A 21,508-nucleotide genomic window follows, 5' to 3' on the forward strand; every position below is an offset into this window, starting at 1 on the left:
AGTAGTAGTAGTGTTAGGGCTGAACCCTAACTCACTAGTGTCCCAAAGAGAAGTTCACAGACCAGTTAACCAATAAGACATGAAGTTGGTCGTCATCCTTGCTACAGAATAATTTCCAGTCCATGAACCTACAACAGGGAAAAAGGAGACTCATGGGTAAATTATCCTAAAACACATCAAAATGAACTGAGTTACACGAGTAAAAGAATTCAGTGGAAATCAGAACTCAAGGAAACATGGAAATGTATAACAAATTAAAGGAAAGAAATCAACAAAATTACACAAAACACCAGCCACAATTTATATTTGTTGGCCTGTTTATGACTGCTCGGCTAACCTTAATTGCATGTCCCCATGGCAACAAATTTGAATGTTTAATAAAACCACATTGGACTGACACTTAGGAAATACATATGACTACTTGATGTTAAAACATTCAAACTATGGATTATGAATACAGAAGTGACTGTGACATAGACACGTTAAAATGCGAATCTCTTTCACACGGTTAAGATGTGGCATAACATTAAGAAACAGTGGCGCGTGGGAACGTGGCCTCTGTCATCTCTGTAGGGAGCACTGGGCAACAGTTTTTGATTACACCCCATGTGCTGGTTTCCTTAATACTTTGGAAATATGACAACCTTTTTGGAATCCATCCCCCAGACATCCCTGGGGAAAGTGGCTCGCTCTTAGCGGCGTGGCGCGAGTCTTTGACTAAGATGCCATGGTAACAATGGGAGCCCTTTCTCGTGCCCCACGCTAATGAGCTGTGGAAAGTCATCTTTCCTTCCCTATTGTTTTCACCGTGTAAGAGGAAATGTCCGCCTGACATGGTTAGCGGTGACGTCATTCTCACCTTGCCGACATGACTTCCTGCTGGCCTCCGGAGGTCAGAGTCCTCCCCTCGTGTCACGGCGCGTAACCTTGTTGCTGGGATTTCACTCTTTTTCCTTGTTCAGATGTTCCGTGTGGAAGTGTCCTTCCCTGGATAACCCGTGCTAACTGCGCCACTACATGCACAGTTACGGATACGCGTCTTCACCTCATCCATTGATTAGTTGATTGTGTGAGAAGCGTCACAGGTTCGAGGTTTCTTGTAGCATTTCGCCCGGTCAGCGCCACGTAAACGCAGAGGAAACACTACCAGACACTTTTCTGAGCAGACTTTTTCCTAATCTTTTTATTGCGTTTTTGCACAGGTTTACAAGACAACCAGAACAAAATGTAAACGTGCCTGAGAGTTTTACCCCATGAAACCCAAACCCACCACCCAATAACCCACCCTCACCCACCCAACTGCACCCTGGGGAAGCAAAACAACACACGAAAAACAAGTGTGTGTGTGTGTGAGTAGATATATATATATATGTGTGTGTGTGTGTGTGTGAGTAGATATATATATATATATGTGTGTGTGTGTGTGTGTGTGTGCATATATATATATATATATATATATATGCACAAACACACACATATATACATATATTTATATATATATGTGTGTGTGTGTGTGTGTGTGTGTATATGTGTGTGTGTGTGTGCGTGTGTGTGTGTGCATATACATATATGTGTGTGTGTGTGTGTGCATATACATATATATGTGTGCGTGTACGTGTGTGTGTGTGCATATATATATATATATATATATATATTTGTAGCGTGAGTGGGTTTTTTCTCCGGAAACCGTCAACGGTGTTGATAAAAGTGCTCAACAAATGAGGAGCGGAATATTGAGATAGATGTAGGAAAAAAATTTTAACGGTACATTCCTTGTACTGTAATGCATTAAAACTCTTTTCCCTGCACCTATCTTAATATATACATATACATATATACATATACATACTATATACACACATAAAAGATAATAATCATAATATATAATAGTCTAAAATAATAATACAATATATAATAACATAATTATAAGTATAATAATAATATAACATATATAATAAAGATAATAATCATAATATATAAGCCTTTACAAATGTTTGATATTTGTTTTTATTTATACTGTTTTTATTTTTACTCTTATTTGGCCTTGTCTGGTTTTATTTCTTCGTAAAGCGCTTTGTAACATTGTTTTAGAAAAGTGCTGCATAAATAAAGTTATTATATATTTTATATATACAAACATATACACATACATGCATACATACACCCATATACATACATACATACATACATACATACATACAAATATACATACAAGTAAAATAAATAAATAAATAAAATAGAAAACATCCATCCATCCATCCATTATCCAATCCGCTTATCAGAATTTTTAAAAAAAGAAAGGAAAAAGAAAGGAGGGGATGGGGGAAGGGGAGAGGAAAACATGGAGGGAGCTCAGCTATCCTCAGGGTCTGGTAGAACTGTCGGCAGAACAATATAAATGATGGTATTTATATCGTTCAGGGAGAGTCTCCATGTTCTATTGAAGGCTGTGTATGGACGGTCATGTGCTAGCTTGTTCCTGGATGAATGGTAAAAATGGCATCACTCACTGAAACACCATGTAGACCGCTCTGGGGTCTTGCTGTTCTACATCACAGCCTTAACTCCCCCCCCCACCATGAACCCCATGTTGCCCTGTCAGCCTGTCGCTTGCCTTACATTGTATGACCTGCACAGTGACACACAAGCGCTTCTGCCTTCTGTCACACTCACTGGGACACTCTCTCTCTGTCAATAACCAGCCAAGGAGCACGTTCGACGCAACCGGCAGAGTCGCACCTTTTTGGTGGAAAATGTCATAGGGGAGCTTTGGTCGGAGCTGGAAGAAGGTAGAGTCTTTCTTTTCCTTTACTTCTGTTTTCCCCTTGCTTCTCGTGTTTCCTGTGGGGCCGATCACTGTTCCTAGACCCCAGAAAGTTGAATCAGTTCATCTGGACGCAAGGTTTACTGGGAGAAAGGCTTCATCCTCGTCTAAGTGACCTCTTCAGTCTCACCTGACTGCAGGTACCCCCACCCTTATAAACGGCACGGGTGTGCATAACGGCTGAAACAAACAATCGGTTTCATATGCAATTTGCCATAACCACTAACTAGACTTAAAATGTCCATGTGTACTCTTCCCAGAGGGTTGGACAGGTCAGCCTGCTTACAATGTGAAATTACAACTGGTGATGGGGGGACGTTTGATGGATGTTTACCGTAAACCAACACATACTGATCAGTACTTAAGGTTTGACTCTCATCATCCACTGGAGCACAAACTAGGAGTCATCAGGATGCTGTACCACCGAGCTGACAACGTCTCCACCGACACAGCGGGCGGGGAAGGGGAGAAACCCCACATTAAACAGGCCCTGGGTAAGTGTGGTTATCCTAACTGGGCGTTTGTAAAAGCCAGGAAGACCCCAAACAGTGCACCCGCCGATCAAAGAGAGGAGGAGGACACCAGCTGTCTAAGAGTAAACCAGTGGTGATTCTGTACGTGGCGGGAGTGGCGGAACAGTTGACATGCGTACTTTCCAAACACCACAACTCAATTGCTTTCAAACCGCAAAACATGCTGTGCCAGAAGTTGGTCCAACCCGAGGATCAGGTCCCCTGGCACAAACAGAGCAATATAGTGTGCACTGCTAAGTGCCAGGAGGGTTGCACTGGGAAAACCAAATAGATGCTGGAGAAGAGGATGGCACAACACAGAAGAGCTACCACGTCAGGCCAGGACTCCACAGTCCACACCATCTACACAGTCTGTACCCAGCTACACAGTCTACACCATCTACACAGTCTGTACCCAGCTACACAGTCTACACCATCTACACAGTCTATACCCAGCTACACAGTCTACACCATCTACACAGTCTGTACCCAGCTACACAGTCTACACCATCTACAGTCTATACCCAGCTACACAGTCTATACCCAGCTACACAGTCTACATCCAGCTACACAGTCTACACCATCTACACAGTCTGTACCCAGCTACACAGTCTACACCATCTACAGTCTATACCCAGCTACACAGTCTATACCCAGCTACACAGTCTACACCATCTACACAGTCTATACCATCTACACAGTCTACACCCAGCTACACAGTCTACACCATCTACACAGTCTATACCCAGCTACACAGTCTACACCATCTACACAGTCTACACCATCTACACAGTCTGTACCCAGCTACACAGTCTACACCATCTACACAGTCTATACCCAGCTACACAGTCTACACCCAGATACAGGTCAGTGGCCACTCTTTCATGGATGAGGGTGTGCACATCCTTGATAGGGAAGAGCGCTGGTTTGAACGGGGAGTCAAAGAGGCCATCTATGTGAAGAGGGAATGACCATCCCTGAATCTGGGGACTACCACGTCAGGCCAGGACTCCACAGTGTACACCATCTACACAGTCTACACCCATCTACACAGTCTACCACCATCTACACAGTCTATACCCAGCTACACAGTCTACACCCAGCTACACAGACTACACCCAGATACAGGTCAGTCGCCACTCTTTCATGGATGAGGATGTGCACATCCTTGATAGGGAAGAGCGCTGGTTTGAACGGGGAGTCAAAGAGGCCATCTATGTGAAGAGGGAATGACCATCCCTGAATCTGGGGACTACCACGTCAGGCCAGGACTCCACAGTGTACACCATCTACACAGTCTACACCCATCTACACAGTCTACCACCATCTACACAGTCTATACCCAGCTACACAGTCTACACCCAGCTACACAGACTACACCCAGATACAGGTCAGTGGCCACTCTTTCATGGATGAGGATGTGCACATCCTTGATAGGGAAGAGCGCTGGTTTGAACGGGGAGTCAAAGAGGCCATCTATGTGAAGAGGGAATGACCATCCCTGAATCTGGGGGCCAGAGAGTACATATGTCATCATCTTACAATGCTGTGATTGCAAACATTCCCCAATTGTCTGTGAATAGTGCACATGGCCATAAGTATAGTTAATAGTCATGGCAATTTGCATATGAAACCGAGCGTTGGTCTCGGTCGTTATGCAGCTGTATTGTTTATAAGGGTGGGGATACCTGCAGTCAGTTTAGGGCCCAGACACACCAAACCGACTAGCAGTGACAAGGGCCGACTGTTGCGTCGCCTCACGTCACCTGCCATCTGGGCTAAAAAGCAGCACTTGAACACACCGCAAAGACTACAGCCGACGGCCAGCTAGCATGTACGTTCTGCACTGACTCACTAAGCTGAACAGCCAATCAGAGTGATCTCTCGCACCGACGGACTCCGCTGATTCAACATGCTGAATCGGCTGAAAAGCTGCCAACAGGGGTCCGGCTAGTGCCAACAGTACGGACCACACCGCAAAAACTAGGGTCACAGACACTCGCCGATGGCCGGACATTGGCCGTCGGCCTGGCATGTCAGGGCCCTTAGACTGATGAAGTCACTCAGATGAGTGATAAAAATGTTTCTCCCAATAAACCAGCGAACCTCGTGTGCAGATGAACTGACTCAACTTTCTGGGATTTCCTTACCCGGACTATTGAGCATGCATCAAGACACTGTTCCTAGATGTTTCTGAGTGGGTCAGCCAAGTTTTTATGATTTGTGAAAGGTAATAATACAAGAAAATGGGACATACATTTCAAGCGGTTGCCTTTTGTAACCTTGATGTTGCTCTGGTTACCACATGTCAGTCAAATCCATTCATACATAAACGCCACTACAACTACACACCAACTCTCTGTTGAGACAGTGGGCAGTAATGAAGAAATGTTTTTTAAATTGCCACAGAATGTTTGGGACCTTGTTTGAGTTTAACACCAAACTGTTGCGAGGAGTTTTTCCACAATTCAGTTTTGATCGCTCTAAATTAAGACCATCGGTGAGGAGATACCACTATTGGTTGTCTCGGGGTCAAAATCTGATGACGCTCATGTGAAATTAAGCAGTTCTTCTGTGAAACACTGCCGTTTCTGTCAACAGGGGTGTGCAAAAAAACTCCTCGTAGCAGCTTCAACTGGCCTCCACCGCTGAGCCTCCACCAAACCTAAACTAACCTTCTCAGACCCACCTCCCCTCTCATCCCATCCCTGTCCTCGCATTGCTTCTGCTGAAATTACAGCAGCTAGGTTGATAGTACAGAGCCTCCTTTTCTGCTTGGAGAGTTGTTTCCAGGGCACCGTGTCTCAATGAGTGACGTTCCACCTCCCTCGAGCACACGTTCCTAGCAACAGCAGCAGAGCTTTACTTGATAAGCGCCACAACTGAGAAATCAGACCTAGAAAGCTTGTTGAGAACGATGCCATCACTTCCTCTGTATCTTGTTTGTCACACCGCATTTAGGACGGCGGACCTCACCGCACACCATTTGATATCGTGTGCTTCCTGGTGTTCTTGTTTCACGTGTGCAGGTGATCGTTACGTTGTGGTCGACTGTGGAGGAGGAACGGTTGATCTCACTGTCCATCAGATCCGTCTTCCAGAGGGACATCTGAAGGAGCTCTACAAGGCCTCTGGTAAGCGAACTGCTGAATATTACTACTTCTCTCTCTTTCTTTCTCCTCTCATCCAGTTTTTCTCAATACGGTTTGGTCTTGCCTTGGTTCCAACAACCAAAAGGAATTGCCCCCTCAGAAAGAGGAGTGATTCTAATGCCCCCCTAAAGAACTGAAACACTTGCATCTTAGCCAAACTGTGTGAGCTCACCTTGACAGGTATTCCATTTCCCATTCCATCTTTCCCATCCTCTCTGTAGGCGGTCCTTACGGCTCTATTGGGATTGACTATGAGTTTGAGAAGCTCTTGTGTAAGATCTTTGGCCAGGACTTCATCGACCAGTTTAAGGTAAAGAGGCCAGCCGCCTGGGTGGACCTGATGATCGCATTTGAGTCGCGCAAGCGGGCAGCAGCCCCTGACAGAACCAACCCCCTCAATATCAACCTGCCGTTCTCCTTCATCGACTACTACAAGAAGTTCAGGGGCCACAGTGTTGAGCACGCCCTGCGCAAAAGCAAGTGAGTGAGCAATGGGCACACGTGGGTTTTGTTAATTAGACAACAAGCACTGAGCGCTGACGATCCTGCTGACTGTGAGATGAAGCACTCCTGGCTTACCTGAGTGTTATCAGCACTGGAGATAAAATCAGTAACCGTGTGAATAAGATGGCTTCCTTAGGGGCAACCAGGTAGCGTAGCGGTCTATTCTGTTGCCTACCAACACGGGGGTTGCTAGTTCAAATCCCCGTGTTAGCTCCAGCTTGGTCGGGCATCCCTACAGACACAATTGGCTGTGTCTGCGGGTGGAAAGCCAGATGTGGATATGGTCGGTCGGGGCGTCTGTTCGGGGGGGGAGGTGCAACTGGGGGGGATAGTGTGATCCTCCCACGTGCTACGTCCCCCTGGTGAAACTCCTCACTGTCAGGTGAAAAGAAGCGGCTGGCGACTCCACATATATGGGAGGAGGCATGTGGTAGTCTGCAGCCCTCCACGGATCAGCAGAGGGGGTGGAGCAGCCACCGGGATGGCTCGGAAGAGTGGGGTAATTGGGCAGGGGGGGGAAAATCCACTAAATAAATAAACAAATAAATAACTATGGCTTACTTAATCAGTCTGCCAACAGCTGCTGTGAGTGATCCCGCCGTCTGACTTTAGGACATTCTTAGTGTTGCTGCCTTGCTGAAAACCCCCACCCTGCGGTTTCAGCCATCTTAGGGTCATCCCTGACAAACCAGGGGCAACGTTTTTCGTTGTGAACGATGCTCGGCTGTCTTGGGTGGTTTATTGTGACAGGGATCAGGACGGCTGACAGAGTCCCGATCCACAGAGTCGTAGGCTCTAACCAAGTTCCTGCTGTGTCAGTAGAGTTTGGTTGTGATAATAGCTACAGCTACACCACCAGCAGGAGCGTTTAGCAAATGACAGCATGCTAGCATGCCAGCTGTGGACCGAAAGTGAACTTGCTGAGCAGCAACAGTTTCCCTGCATCAAAAAACCGTCATCGTTAATGCAATTGCATGCTGTTTCATGCGAGACCATTTGGGGTGTGTGTTTGAGGCCTCACAGGACACGGTCAGCGTGCGGTCAGCTGACCGTGTCAGCCTTGCTGTGCAGCCAAACGCACAATGTGCCAGTCGTCTCGCTGCACCCTGCACAGTGTGGTAAGGGGGCTATTTCAAGACTTTACCTTCCCCGTCCTAATATGTGACACGAGACATCCACGATGGCTTCAGTCACTCGGCCCTGGGGGCCTTAAGGACAGGTGGACTTGTGAAACCCTGTCTACGATGACAACCTTTCATGGCCAGGGTAGATATGAATCTTTGCACTTTAGGCCATTCCAGAGCTTTTGCTATTTTTTTATTATTTTTTGGGGGGGGGTCCCCCCCTTTTTCTCCCAATTGTACTTGGCCAATTACCCCACTCTTCCGAGCCGTCCCGGTCTCTGCTCCAACCCCTCTGCTGAGCCGGGGAGGGCTGCAGACTACCACATGCCTCCTCCCAAAGATGTGGAGCCGCCCGCCGCTTCTTTTCGCCTGACAATGAGGAGTTTCACCAAGGGAACGTAGCACGTGGGAGGATCACGCTATTTCCCCCAGTTCCCCCCCCCCCGAACAGGTGCCCCGATTGACCAGAGCAGGCGCTACTGCAGCGACCAGGACACATACCCACATCCGCCTTCGCAGCCGCAGACACAGCCAATTGTGTCTGTAGGGACGCCTGGCCAAGCTGGAGGCAGCACAGGGTCTCGAACCGGCGAGCCCTGTGTTGATAGGCAATGGAATGGACCGCCACGCCCCCCGGACGCCCTTCAGCTTTTCCCATTGATTTGGAGCTACCTCGCGGTCAGGGATTCAGTGGTGCTGTTTTGTGCTTGTATGGATTCTCATCAAACCCTCGGGTGCGGCTCTTAGGGGGCTTGTATGATGGAAATGTGAGTCCGCTGGGTCCGGTGCCGGTGAATGGTTGTCTGTGTAAATGTTGTGGAAGCCCTGTGAGGGGATCATAGAGAGTCATGCATACGCACACTGAAACGTACAGTGACACACAACTGTCTTTATTGTGAAGCACTTTGTAACTTCGTTTTACGAAGGTGCCATGTTAGGGTCAGTACTGCTGCCTGTGCCCCTGACTGAGGATGGCAAGACGAGTTGGTCCCCGGGTGCTGCACAGCGGCTGCCCACGGCTCCTAGCGACACAGCTGGGATGGGTTAAATGCAGAGTCTAATTTCCCTACGGGGATCAATAAAGTATCTCAAAATAAAAAAATATATATATACGTATATATATATATATATATACATACATACAGTGACTCACATGATGTTGTGAGTAGTGAATGGATCACTACCATATTGCTTTGTAGTTCTCTTTAATCAAACATTTTCTCTGATTTTCTTACTTCCTCATATCCCCTCTTCCTCCCCTCTCCTCTCCTCTCCTCTCCTCTCCAGTGTGGATTTTGTCAAATGGTCCTCCCAGGGGATGCTGAGGATGAATCCAGATGCTATGAATGCCCTCTTCAAGCCCACCATTGACCATATCATCCAGCACCTCAGTAAGCTGCCCTCACCTCCAATGACATGGCACCATCAACATGTACACATCTTACCAACAAACACAACACAAATTACAACACTATCTCACGCTGGTGTGTCCCTGTTCTCCTTCAACTCATCTCAACTCAACTCATTTCAACTCAACTCAACTCATCTCAACTCAACTCATTTCAACTCAACTCAACTCAAAACTTTATTGCAGACTCAGGGTCCATAACAAACAAAGACAAGCTAAAATAAGCAGGAGAAGAAAGAATGAAGCCATAAGATAAGAACCATAGGTAAAAGATAAACCCTAGACTATACGTAAAGTAAGCACAATAAAATAACACAAACGGAACAAGTCAGTGTGTTATCAGAAGACAGCTGTACCAGTGGTCCCACTGCCGGGACTGGTAGTGTGTGGCGCTGAATCTTATATTAGTTAAACCCTTGGTGATTACATTATCAGAGTCATTGAGCCGGCAAATACATTCATACATGAGGTTTCTTACAACAGCCTGAAAGGTGTTGACTCCTGCAGCCCCAAAACATTTCACTTGCACTACACCAGCTAGGTCTTTTTAGTAGTATCCTCCCTGCATCATTATAAGCTACTCGAAGCCTCTGTACGCTTGCTTCTTTGTAGTTTGACCACAGGTGTGCAGTATAAAGTGGTGTACAATATGTAGTGACCACAGGTGTGCAGTATAAAGTGGTGTACAATATGTAGTGACCACAGGTGTGCAGTATAAAGTGGTGTACAATATGTAGTGACCACAGGTGTGCAGTATAAAGTGGTGTACAATATGTAGTGACCACAGGTGTGCAGTACAAAGTGGTGTACAATATGTAGTGACCACAGGTGTGCAGTATAAAGTGGTGTACAACATGTAGTTTGACCACAGGGGGCAGTATAAAGTGGTGTACAATATGTAGTTTGACCACAGGTGTGCAGTATAAAGTGGTGCACAATATGTAGTTTGACCACAGGGGGCAGTATAAAGTGGTGTACAATATGTAATTGACCACAGGTGTGCAGTATAAAGTGGTGTACAACATGTAGTTTGACCACAGGGGGCAGTATAAAGTGGTGTACAATATGTAATTGACCACAGGTGTGCAGTATAAAGTGGTGTACAATATGTAGTGACCACAGGTGTGCAGTATAAAGTGGTGTACAATATGTAGTGACCACAGGTGTGCAGTACAAAGTGGTGTACAATATGTAGTGACCACAGGTGTGCAGTATAAAGTGGTGTACAATATGTAGTGACCACAGGTGTGCAGTACAAAGTGGTGTACAATATGTAGTGACCACAGGTGTGCAGTATAAAGTGGTGTACAACATGTAGTTTGACCACAGGGGGCAGTATAAAGTGGTGTACAATATGTAGTTTGACCACAGGTGTGCAGTATAAAGTGGTGCACAATATGTAGTTTGACCACAGGTGTGCAGTATAAAGTGGTGTACAATATGTAGTGACCACAGGTGTGCAGTATAAAGTGGTGTACAATATGTAGTGACCACAGGTGTGCAGTATAAAGTGGTGTACAATATGTAGTGACCACAGGTGTGCAGTATAAAGTGGTGTACAATATGTAGTGTGACCACAGGTGTGCAGTATAGAGTGGTGTACAATATGTAGTGTGACCACAGGTGTGCAGTATAAAGTGGTGTACAATATGTAGTTTGACCACAGGTGTGCAGTATAAAGTGGTGTACAATATGTAGTGACCACAGGTGTGCAGTATAAAGTGGTGTACAATATGTAGTTTGACCACAGGTGTGCAGTATAAAGTGGTGTACAATATGTAGTGACCACAGGTGTGCAGTATAAAGTGGTGTACAATATGTAGTGTGACCACAGGTGTGCAGTATAAAGTGGTGTACAATATGTAGTGTGAGCACAGGTGTGCAGTATAAAGTGGTGTACAATATGTAGTTTGACCACAGGTGTGCAGTATAAAGTGGTGTACAATATGTAGTTTGACCACAGGTGTGCAGTATAAAGTGGTGTACAACATGTAGTTTGACCACAGGTGTGCAGTATAAAGTGGTGTACAACATGTAGTTTGACCACAGGGGGCAGTATAAAGTGGTGTACAACATGTAGTTTGACCACAGGTGTGCAGTATAAAGTGGTGTACAATATGTAGTGACCACAGGTGTGCAGTATAAAGTGGTGTACAACATGTAGTTTGACCACAGGTGTGCAGTATAAAGTGGTGTACAACATGTAGTTTGACCACAGGGGGCAGTATAAAGTGGTGTACAACATGTAGTTTGACCACAGGGGGCAGTATAAAGTGGTGTACAATATGTAGTTTGACCACAGGTGTGCAGTATAAAGTGGTGTACAACATGTAGTTTGACCACAGGTGTGCAGTATAAAGTGGTGTACAACATGTAGTTTGACCACAGGGGGCAGTATAAAGTGGTGTACAACATGTAGTTTGACCACAGGTGTGCAGTATAAAGTGGTGTACAATATGTAGTGACCACAGGTGTGCAGTATAAAGTGGTGTACAACATGTAGTTTGACCACAGGTGTGCAGTATAAAGTGGTGTACAACATGTAGTTTGACCACAGGGGGCAGTATAAAGTGGTGTACAACATGTAGTTTGACCACAGGGGGCAGTATAAAGTGGTGTACAATATGTAGTTTGACCACAGGTGTGCAGTATAAAGTGGTGTACAACATGTAGTTTGACCACAGGTGTGCAGTATAAAGTGGTGTACAACATGTAGTTTGACCACAAGGGGCAGTATAAAGTGGTGTACAATATGTAGTTTGACCACAGGTGTGCAGTATAAAGTGGTGTACAATATGTAGTGACCACAGGTGTGCAGTATAAAGTGGTGTACAACATGTAGTTTGACCACAGGTGTGCAGTATAAAGTGGTGTACAATATGTAGTTTGACCACAGGGGGCAGTATAAAGTGGTGTACAATATGCTCTGAACCGACACATCTTCATACTAACTGAACACATACCAGACTTGCGTGACAGAGTGTGTGCTTGTGCATACATCATGCAGCATTGTCTATAAACATCATCATCGTCTGTCATGTGTTCAGTAATATAATGTCCAAGATATTTCACCTTATTACATACCCCAAGGTTATTATCAGACAATTTAAAATCAGGACATTTTAGATGATTGGCCTCTTTGGTTCTGCATAGCATGACAACACTCTTACCAGTATTGTGTTTGATATCATGCTCCACACCAGACACACAACATATATCAAGGAGCTGCTGGACACCAGTGCTACAGGGACTAAGAATGACAAGGTCATCTGCACACATAATATGGCTCACCAAGGTATTACCAGTCATGCACCCAGTGTTTCAGGCTTTCAGCTGCTTGGACAAATCAGAAGTGGAGACAGAATTCCCCCTTGTCTGACACCATTGCTAACCCCAAATGGGGCTGAAACACTATTGCCCCATTTCACTTGTATAGTCTGGTGGGCATACCAATAAGCCAGAATTCTGACAATGTATTTACACACCTCTCTTTGACTCAATTTAACAAACAACCTTCTATGATTAACACGATCAAAAGCTTTAGAAGCATCAATAAAACACATAAGAACTGGTGAGTTTTGGCCTCTGTATTTGTTAATAATTTCCTTTAAGACATACGTATATACATAAGTCAGTGCCATGTTTAGCTTTAAAACCAGACTGGTTATCAATGGAGTTGATAACCTTGTGCTCTCTATCCAGCAGGATTCTTTGTAGTACTTTTGACAGTATGCTGGCTAGAGCTGTAGGCCTGTAGGTATCTGGGCTGCATACTTTACCAGCTCGTCATCAATGCTTGACTGTTACAAGTAACACGATAGTCCTAACACTGGATTTCGGTTATTTTCTGCGATGTGCTTCAGGTGCAACCTGCTTCTGTTAAAAGAGGTTTTGTCCCTTTCCAAAACCAGCCAACCTCCATAACATAATTCATTTCTGACTGGAAATATGAGGTCATAGTACTTAAATATGGACTGGTCTGTCTGGTTATTTATGAGCAGCCTAGCCACGTTGCAAAGTAGAATAACCGATCTTGTGTTTGTTACCTCAAACACAACATTCAGAACCTGTTTTGTCTCTGCAATGTGATGAAGCTTTGGATTTGGTGGTGTTTTAGGGATGGGCAGCTTAGTATTGTAAAAAAGGTTAAAAGTTGTTTAGTTGGCCAAAAGGCTCCACAAAATATTTACATTTTTAACATGTCCTACACTGAAGTGAGTCATCAGTTACAAACATATTTAATCCAAAACAGAATATTTATCTTGCCACAGCGTTGCTTTTAATAGCCAGAGTCCCAAATCTAGGGCCTTATTGTTTGCTAAATCTACTCAGTTTATAACAATACAGTTAGACGCTTGACTGCATTCACTCTACTTGAGCCTTTGCTTATAAAAACTCTGATCTTTCTTCTGTTCTGCTCTTTTGACACTTCTTTTATTTGACAGTTCTTAAAGTAAGAATGTGTAATTGCATGAAACAGTGGTCTCTAGGGTATCTTAAAATTGAAAAGAAAAAAATCTATTATTTTTCTTGATGCATGCTCAAGAAATCACGTAAGGAAATCTCAGAAAGGTGAATCAGTTCATCTGGACATGACGTTTAGTACCTCTTCAGCCTCAGCTGACTGCCGGCGTCCCACCCTTATAAACAATACAGTGGCGTCATGACAGAAACCAATGCTCAGTTTCACATGCAAACTGCAGTGACCATTAACTGGAGTTACAATGGCCATGTGTACTATTCACAGAGGACTTGGGGAATAGTTGCAATCACAGTACTGTAAGATGGTGACAGATGTACTCTTAGCACCCCCCCACCCCCACCCCCATCGGTTCAGGGATGGTCGTTCCCTCTTAACATAGAAGATAAGGGACGGTGCCATCAATGGCATCCAGAGGTACGGACGACAAATACACGCCGGCAATGTGGACAAGTAGGTGAGGAATCTGTCCCCGACAGGCAACTCATCCAGATGGAGAAAGACATCCTTGCTAAGTGCTGAATTTTGCTGTCACGCCGAGTTCGCGCAAGTGGAACTGATCGCATCCACAGATTCAGCGATCTGTAACATCACCTTCATGCACCCGGATGCTGAGCAAATGCGGATGAAGGTTTCAGCCTGCCTCAGCAACGTGTTGCCGCCACCGTCCAACATCAGCAGAGACGAGAGGAATGTACTCATGACTCTCAGTAAAGAGAATAACGTCATTATTCTTCTGGCAGACAAAAGTAGGTGCAATGTTTTATTAAACCAAACTGCCTATCATGAGAAAGTCGTGATGGTGCTTAGTGACAGAAATACTTACGAGTCCCTGAAATGAGATCCAGGCAGTGGTTACAAGAAAAAGGATTATCTGAAGCTGTTCGAACGAGACAATGCTATTGACAGGATAGGCTCCAGCATCCCCGCGACCCTGGCCGCAGGATAAGCGGTTTGGATAATGGATAATGGATGGGTGGATGGATGGATGGATGGATGGATGGATGGATGGAAGGATGGAAGGATGGATGGATGGATGGATGGATGGATTATACCCAGGGGTTTGCGACAGGCAAATGAGGATGAGTTGTTGCCTCAAGTGAAGAACTCAGGTATCTCGGGGTCTTGTTCACGAGTGAGGGTAGGATGGAGCGGGAGATTGACAGGTGGATTGGTGCAGCATCAGCAGTAATGTGGACGTTGTACCGGACCGTTGTGGTGAAGAGGGAGCTGAGCCGGAAGGCAAAGCTCTCAATTTACCAGTCAGTCTTCATTCCAACCCTCACATATGGTCATGAGCTTTGGGTAGTGACCGAAAAGGTGAGATCGCAGATACAAGCGGCTGAAATGAGTTTCCTCCGTAGGGTGTCTGGGCTCAGCCTTAGCGATAGGGTGAGGAGCTCGGACATCCGGAGGGAGCTCGGAGTAGAGCCGCTGTTCCTTCATGTCGAAAGGAGCCAGTTGAGATGTTCCAGGCATCTGATTAGAATGCCTCCTAGGCGCCTTCCTTTGGAGGTTTTCCGGGCACATCCAACTGGGAGGAGACCCCGGGGTAGACCCAGAACTTGCTGGAGGGACTACATGTCAAATCTGGCCTGGGAGCGCCTTGGGATCCCCATGAGGAGCTGGAGGGCGTTGCTGGGGAGAGGGACATCTGGAGTGCCCTACTTAGCTTGCTGCCACCACGACCCGACCCCGGAGAAGTGGCTGATGATGAGATGAGATGAGATGAGATGAGATTTGCGACAGGCATGGGCGCAAGTCCATGAATACTGGGATGGCATCCAGTGCTTTACCTTTGCCCCGTCCATAGGGTTAGTGGTTGTGTCAGGAAAGGCATCCGACGTACAATTTTGCCAAATAATTACACAGATTGACAAGACCGCCATCGGTGCTATGCAGTGCACTCAGTGTAGGTGCTATGCAAATGTTGTCTTAGGCATGCCTGGGCATGCTGAGTCAGGTTAGATGCTGGCAGACAGGCTATAAAAGCTGCTCACATTTACAGATGCTGTTTGCACACATGTTGATGCACATGTTCTTCAGGCAACAGCATAGTGAGTATACTTAACAATAGGATTTATTTGCTTCAGGAAGATTTAATACAGCAGAAATGTCTCGTCAGTGTTGCAGCAACTGCAGTACATTCTGGTACATCTGTGGTGAGGATACGCTTAAGGCTCAAAGATGCACCATGAGTGCTCTTATTAAGAAAGACTATGAGCTCTACGTCAGATGTAACACTGGTGACCAAGAGAAACCCTGGGCTCCTCACATTTGTTATGCAACATGTGCAGTCAACCTGAGAGCTTGGCTCAGAGGTACTCGGAAGTCAATGCCATTTGCAGTCCAAATGATATGGCGAGAACAGAAGGATCACGTGATGGACTGTTACTTCTGTCTGACCAATGTATCTGGCTTCTCTACTAACAATAAGAACTCTATTGAATACCCCAACCTGCTTTCAGCCATGACACCAGTGCCACATGATGACAGTTTGCCAGTCCCGAAGCAACCAGAGACATGGAGCCTAGATGAGGCCGATGAAGATGCCACAACACATGAACCAGATGTGGAAAACGACACTGATCCAGATGTTGAACCCGTTATGCCTGGTTATCCTCATCTGATAACACAGCCAGGATTAAATGACCTGGTCAGGGTCTTAGATTTGTCAAATGCTGAAGCTGAACTTCTTGGTTCAAGATTGCAAGGATGGGGTTTGCTGTCACCAGCTAATAAAATTTCTATCTTTCAGAACCGTCAAGATCGTTTGACAAACTTCTTTACACAGGCTGACAACCTGTTCCTGTACTGACATTGATGGATTGTTCATGGTTGTGGGTTGTGTGCAGGACCCGCAACCATGAACAATCCATTCTTATTCTTCTTTCAGCTTTTTCCGTTTTTCAGGGGTCGCCACAGTGGATTTTACAGTTTCCTTCAGGACTCTGTGAGGGCACAGCACTAATGCTGGCTATTGTTAATGCAGGCCTCGACCAGTCAGGTATGGTCTTGTCAATCCGCATACTGATTTGGCAAAATTTTATATCGGATGTCTTTCCTGACACAACCACTAACCCTATGGACGGGAGCACAGGTAAAGCGCTGGGTGCCACCCCAGTATTTATGGACTTGTACCCATGCCTGTCACCAGACTGTTATGCGAGTAAACATGTTAAATTCAATAAAAGTTATTTTATTGTTTCTCCAAATTCCTCCATGATGCAGCAAATCTGAAGTTATTTTTGTGTTCAGCTTGACCCAAGGTTTGAAAAAAAATGTTGTCCAGTGTTGTTAACACTATGGATTAACACAGAACACTGGATATTGTGGATAAGGTGAGGGACATCATCATGGAGGCAGGTGAAACAATGGTCTCGTATGATGTTATGTCCCTTTTTACGTGCGTTCCTGTTGATGAAGCAGTGGACGTAGATCATATGAAATTACGGGACGACCCCACCTTTAGTATTAGTACCACCCTTAATGCTGACCAATTGTGTCCACTCCTGAAGCTGTCTTCAGTCCATGTACTTCACATACAGGGGGCAGTACTACAGGCAGAAGCACTGGTGTGCTATGGGTTCCCCAGTCTCACCTGTAGTGGCCAATTTGTATATGGAGGAAATAGAAAAGAGGCTCTGATGTCCTATCCAGGGACGCCACCTAGCCATTGCTTCAGATTTGTGGCCGACACCTGGGTTAAAATTAAATCTCAGGATTTAGCACATTTCACCAACCACATTAACTCTGTGGACACCACATCAAGTTCACCAGGGAGGATGTGGAACATGACAGGGTAGCCTGCTTACACTATGAAATTACAATTGGTGATGGTGGACATTTGATTGTTGATGTTTACCGTAAACCAACGCATACTGATCAGTACTTAAGGTTTGACTCTCATCATCCACTGGAGCCCAAACTAGGAGTCATCAGGATGCTGCACCACCGAGCTGACAACATCTCCACCAACACAGCGGGCAGGGAAGGGGAGAAATCCACATTAAACAGGCCCTGGGCAAGTGTGGTTATCCTAACTGGGCATTTGTCAACGCCAGGAAGACCCCAAACAGTGCACCCGCCGATCAAAGAGAGGAGGACAACAGCTGTCTAAGAGTAAACCAGTGGTGAGTCCGTATGTGGTGGGAGTGTCGGAACAGTTGAGACCCGTATTTTCCAAACACTGCGTCTCAGTTGCTTTCAAACCCCAAACCACGCTGTGCCAGAAATTGGTCCACCCCAACGATCAGGTCCCCCGGCACAAACAGAGCAATATAGTGTAGCTGTTAAGTGCCAGGAGGGTTGCCGTGACTTGTACATTGGAGGAAGTAAAACAGACTCTGGCGAAGAGGATGGCACAACACAGGAGAGCTAACACGTCAGGCCAGGACTCCACAGTCTACACCATCTATAGACCAGGACTCCACAGTCTACACCATCTACAGACCAGGACTCCACAGTCTGCACCATCTACAGACCAGGACTCCACAGTCTACACCATCTACAGACCAGGACTCCACAGTCTACACCATCTACAGGCCGGTGGCCACTCTTTCAAGGATGAGGATGTGCACATCCTTGATAGGGAGGAACTGTGGTTTGAACGGAGAGTCAAAGAGGCCATCTATGTGAAGAAGGAACGACCATCCCTGAACTGAGGAAAAGGGCCTAAGAGTACATCTGTCACCATCTTACAATGCTGTGAATTCTGTGATTGCAGCTATTCCCCCAATCCTCTGTGAATAGTACACATGGCCAATGTAACTCTAATTAATGGTTACGGCAATTTGCATATGAAACCGATCGTTGGTTTCCGTCATTATGCCCCTGTATTGTTTATAAGGGTGAGCGACACCTGCAGTCAACTGAGACTAATGAAATCACTTAGATGAGTGATGAAACATGTCTCCCGCTAAACCTTGTGTCCAAATGAACTGATTCAACTTTCTGGGAACATCTTTTATTTTCGGGTGGAACCACCAGGTGGTGCTTCCTCACCTTAGTCAACCCCCCTCACACTTCCAAACTGACCATTTCCAGAGCCAGAGATCTCCATGTTTGACCAGGAAAGGATTTTTTTTAAAATCAGGTTTTCACATACTTGCACCGTAAAATTGCCGCTAATGCGACATAGCCTGTGAATTCTCTTTTGTTTTTAACATATTTCCATTTCTACAATGCACATCCAGTATTTATGCAATGGCGAGAGAGCAGATACTAGATCGTATGCTTTCCAAATGAGGACCCATCTGCCTTTGTGTTACCTGTCCTCCCATGCAACCCCCCCCCCCATTCCCAGTCAAATCAAACACACAGACATGAGACCAACTAAGAAACAATGTAAGAAAAGTCTAACAACCATGTGGGGCTCATTTGCCTAGAGACGGTCTGACACCGTGACAGAGCCTACCTGTAACGTTGTTGTTTTGTTTTTTATTATTTAAACTGACATGTTTCTCATTCACTCTCTATTGTGATTCCAGCTGAGCTGTTTGAGAAGCCCGAGGTTTGTGACATTAGATTCCTGTTCCTGGTGGGTGGCTTTGCCGAGTCCCCACTGCTGCAGCAGGCAGTCCAGAACATGCTGCAGGGGCGAAGCCGCATCATCATCCCCCACGACGTTGGCCTCACCATCCTCAAAGGGGCTGTGCTGTTCGGTCTGGACCCAGGGGTCATCAAAGTCCGCCGCTCACCCGTCACCTATGGCGTGGGCGTTCTCAACCGCTTCGTGGAGGGCAAGCACCCACCGGAGAAGCTGCTGGTCAAGGACGGCACGCGCTGGTGCACAGACGTCTTCGACACCTTCATCGCGGCAGACCAATCCGTGGCCCTGGGGGAACTGGTGAAGAGGAGCTACACGCCAGCCAAGCCGTCTCAGCAGGTGATCGTCATCCACGTCTACTGCTCTGAGAGGGAGAGTGTGGGGTTCATCAGCGAGCCGGGCGTCAGGAAGTGCGGCACGCTACGTTTGGATGTGAGTGGCACCGAGAGCACAGCGGCACGCCGTGAGATCCAGACGCTGATGCAGTTCGGCGACACGGAGATCCGGGCCATGGCCGTGGATGTAGCTACTGCGCGCACCGTCAAGGCTAGCATTGACTTCCTCAGTCATTAGGTAAAGAACAAGAGAGCGGATGTTAGGGAATGGTGGGGAAGAAATGGAAGCTGTTGCAGCTTACACAGTAGACACACATGCACATGCACACACACACACATACACATACACATGCACATGCACACGCACACACATACACACATACTCATACACACCACAAGCCAGGGATATTTATTGGAATCCGGTGAAGTTATTCTCAAAGCTTTGTCTCTCTTTCTCCTTCTAGCATGGGTGGTAGAAGTTACCGTGAAAATAGCAGCCAGGCTGAACTTCTTCTCATCCGTAGCATCTATGTCACAACTAAGAAGAAAGAGAGCGTTTCAAGTAGGCCTGTCACGATATTAGATTTTCACTATACGATTATCGTGGCCAAAAGATTTCACGATGATGATATTATCGCAATATATTGAAAAACAATTGTTTTGTTTTGTTTTTTTAAGTTATCAGTCAGTTTCATCTTTAACTTTATCGTGTGTTTTGTCTCTTTTTGGCAAATGAATTAGATTCAAAATATGAGCGTAGCGAGGTGGAGAGTCTGTAACCATAGCTGTCTGTACAAAAGTTTACTAAAAGAACTATTACAGTTGATGGATAATGAAAAGGCAAGCAGATGATCTTATACACAAGAGATCCACAAGGCCTAACCTCTACTATCAATACAGTGTCAACTGAAACAAAATCACTTGCGGGCAGCAGGACAGAGAATTGGTGTGTGAGACCACAGGCTGACAACTAACCATCTGATATACTGTGATTTAATGTCCACTCACCAGGCCCTTGCATCATGATTTCCTCTTTCCATTTTTCAGGACATGATTTTGTGCAGCAATACTAGACACACAATGTGGTAGGCGCTAGCTAGCTAGCTAGTGTAGTCTAGGTCAAACCGCTACACTAGCTAGCTAGCTAGCTAGCTAGTGTAGCGGTTTGACCAAGTTTAAACCAGTCTGAGCCAATGTCCAACCCCCCGAAGAACACATGCATTCAGAATACACATGACCCCTGGTTATTTTTTTACAACACAAACGAATTTATAATTAATTGTAAGGTAGGGAAATAAAACGCTCAATTTTAATAAACTCAACCACACCATCGGTCAATTTTCAAAGGTTACATTAGAGCAAAGGGGAAAGAATAAAAGTTCCATATAATTCAGTTCACTTTATATTTTATTTTCATATCATTTTTCACATAATTTTATTTATTTTCATATAATTCAGTCCAGTTTATATTTTATTTTCATATTATTTTTCACATACTTTTATTTATTTTTATATAATTCAGTGCAGTTTTGTATTTTATTTTCAGTAGTATATTTCTTTGCAGAAATATGTGATTTCCCAGTTATCGCTATCAGTTCTATCAGTTCACTCAACAGAAATA

At 45.5% G+C, this 21,508-nt stretch overlaps 1 protein-coding gene across 1 annotated transcript in view; it reads left to right on the top strand.

The window, feature by feature from the left end:
* The window catches only part of hspa12a (heat shock protein 12A), a 147,894-nt gene extending 127,653 nt beyond the window's left edge, over positions 1-20,241 (top strand). Inside the window, exons 8-12 of the mRNA XM_056292026.1 lie at positions 2,703-2,789; positions 6,366-6,470; positions 6,710-6,968; positions 9,404-9,507; positions 19,494-20,241. Coding sequence (XP_056148001.1) covers positions 2,703-2,789; positions 6,366-6,470; positions 6,710-6,968; positions 9,404-9,507; positions 19,494-20,125 — 1,187 coding nt within the window. The 3' untranslated portion in view covers positions 20,126-20,241. The remainder of the gene's footprint in view (positions 1-2,702; positions 2,790-6,365; positions 6,471-6,709; positions 6,969-9,403; positions 9,508-19,493) is intronic.
* Positions 20,242-21,508: the final 1,267 nt, after the last annotated feature.

This window comes from Lampris incognitus, chromosome 13 (assembly GCF_029633865.1).
Source record: "Lampris incognitus isolate fLamInc1 chromosome 13, fLamInc1.hap2, whole genome shotgun sequence".
In the NCBI taxonomy this organism is placed as follows: domain Eukaryota; kingdom Metazoa; phylum Chordata; class Actinopteri; order Lampriformes; family Lampridae; genus Lampris; species Lampris incognitus.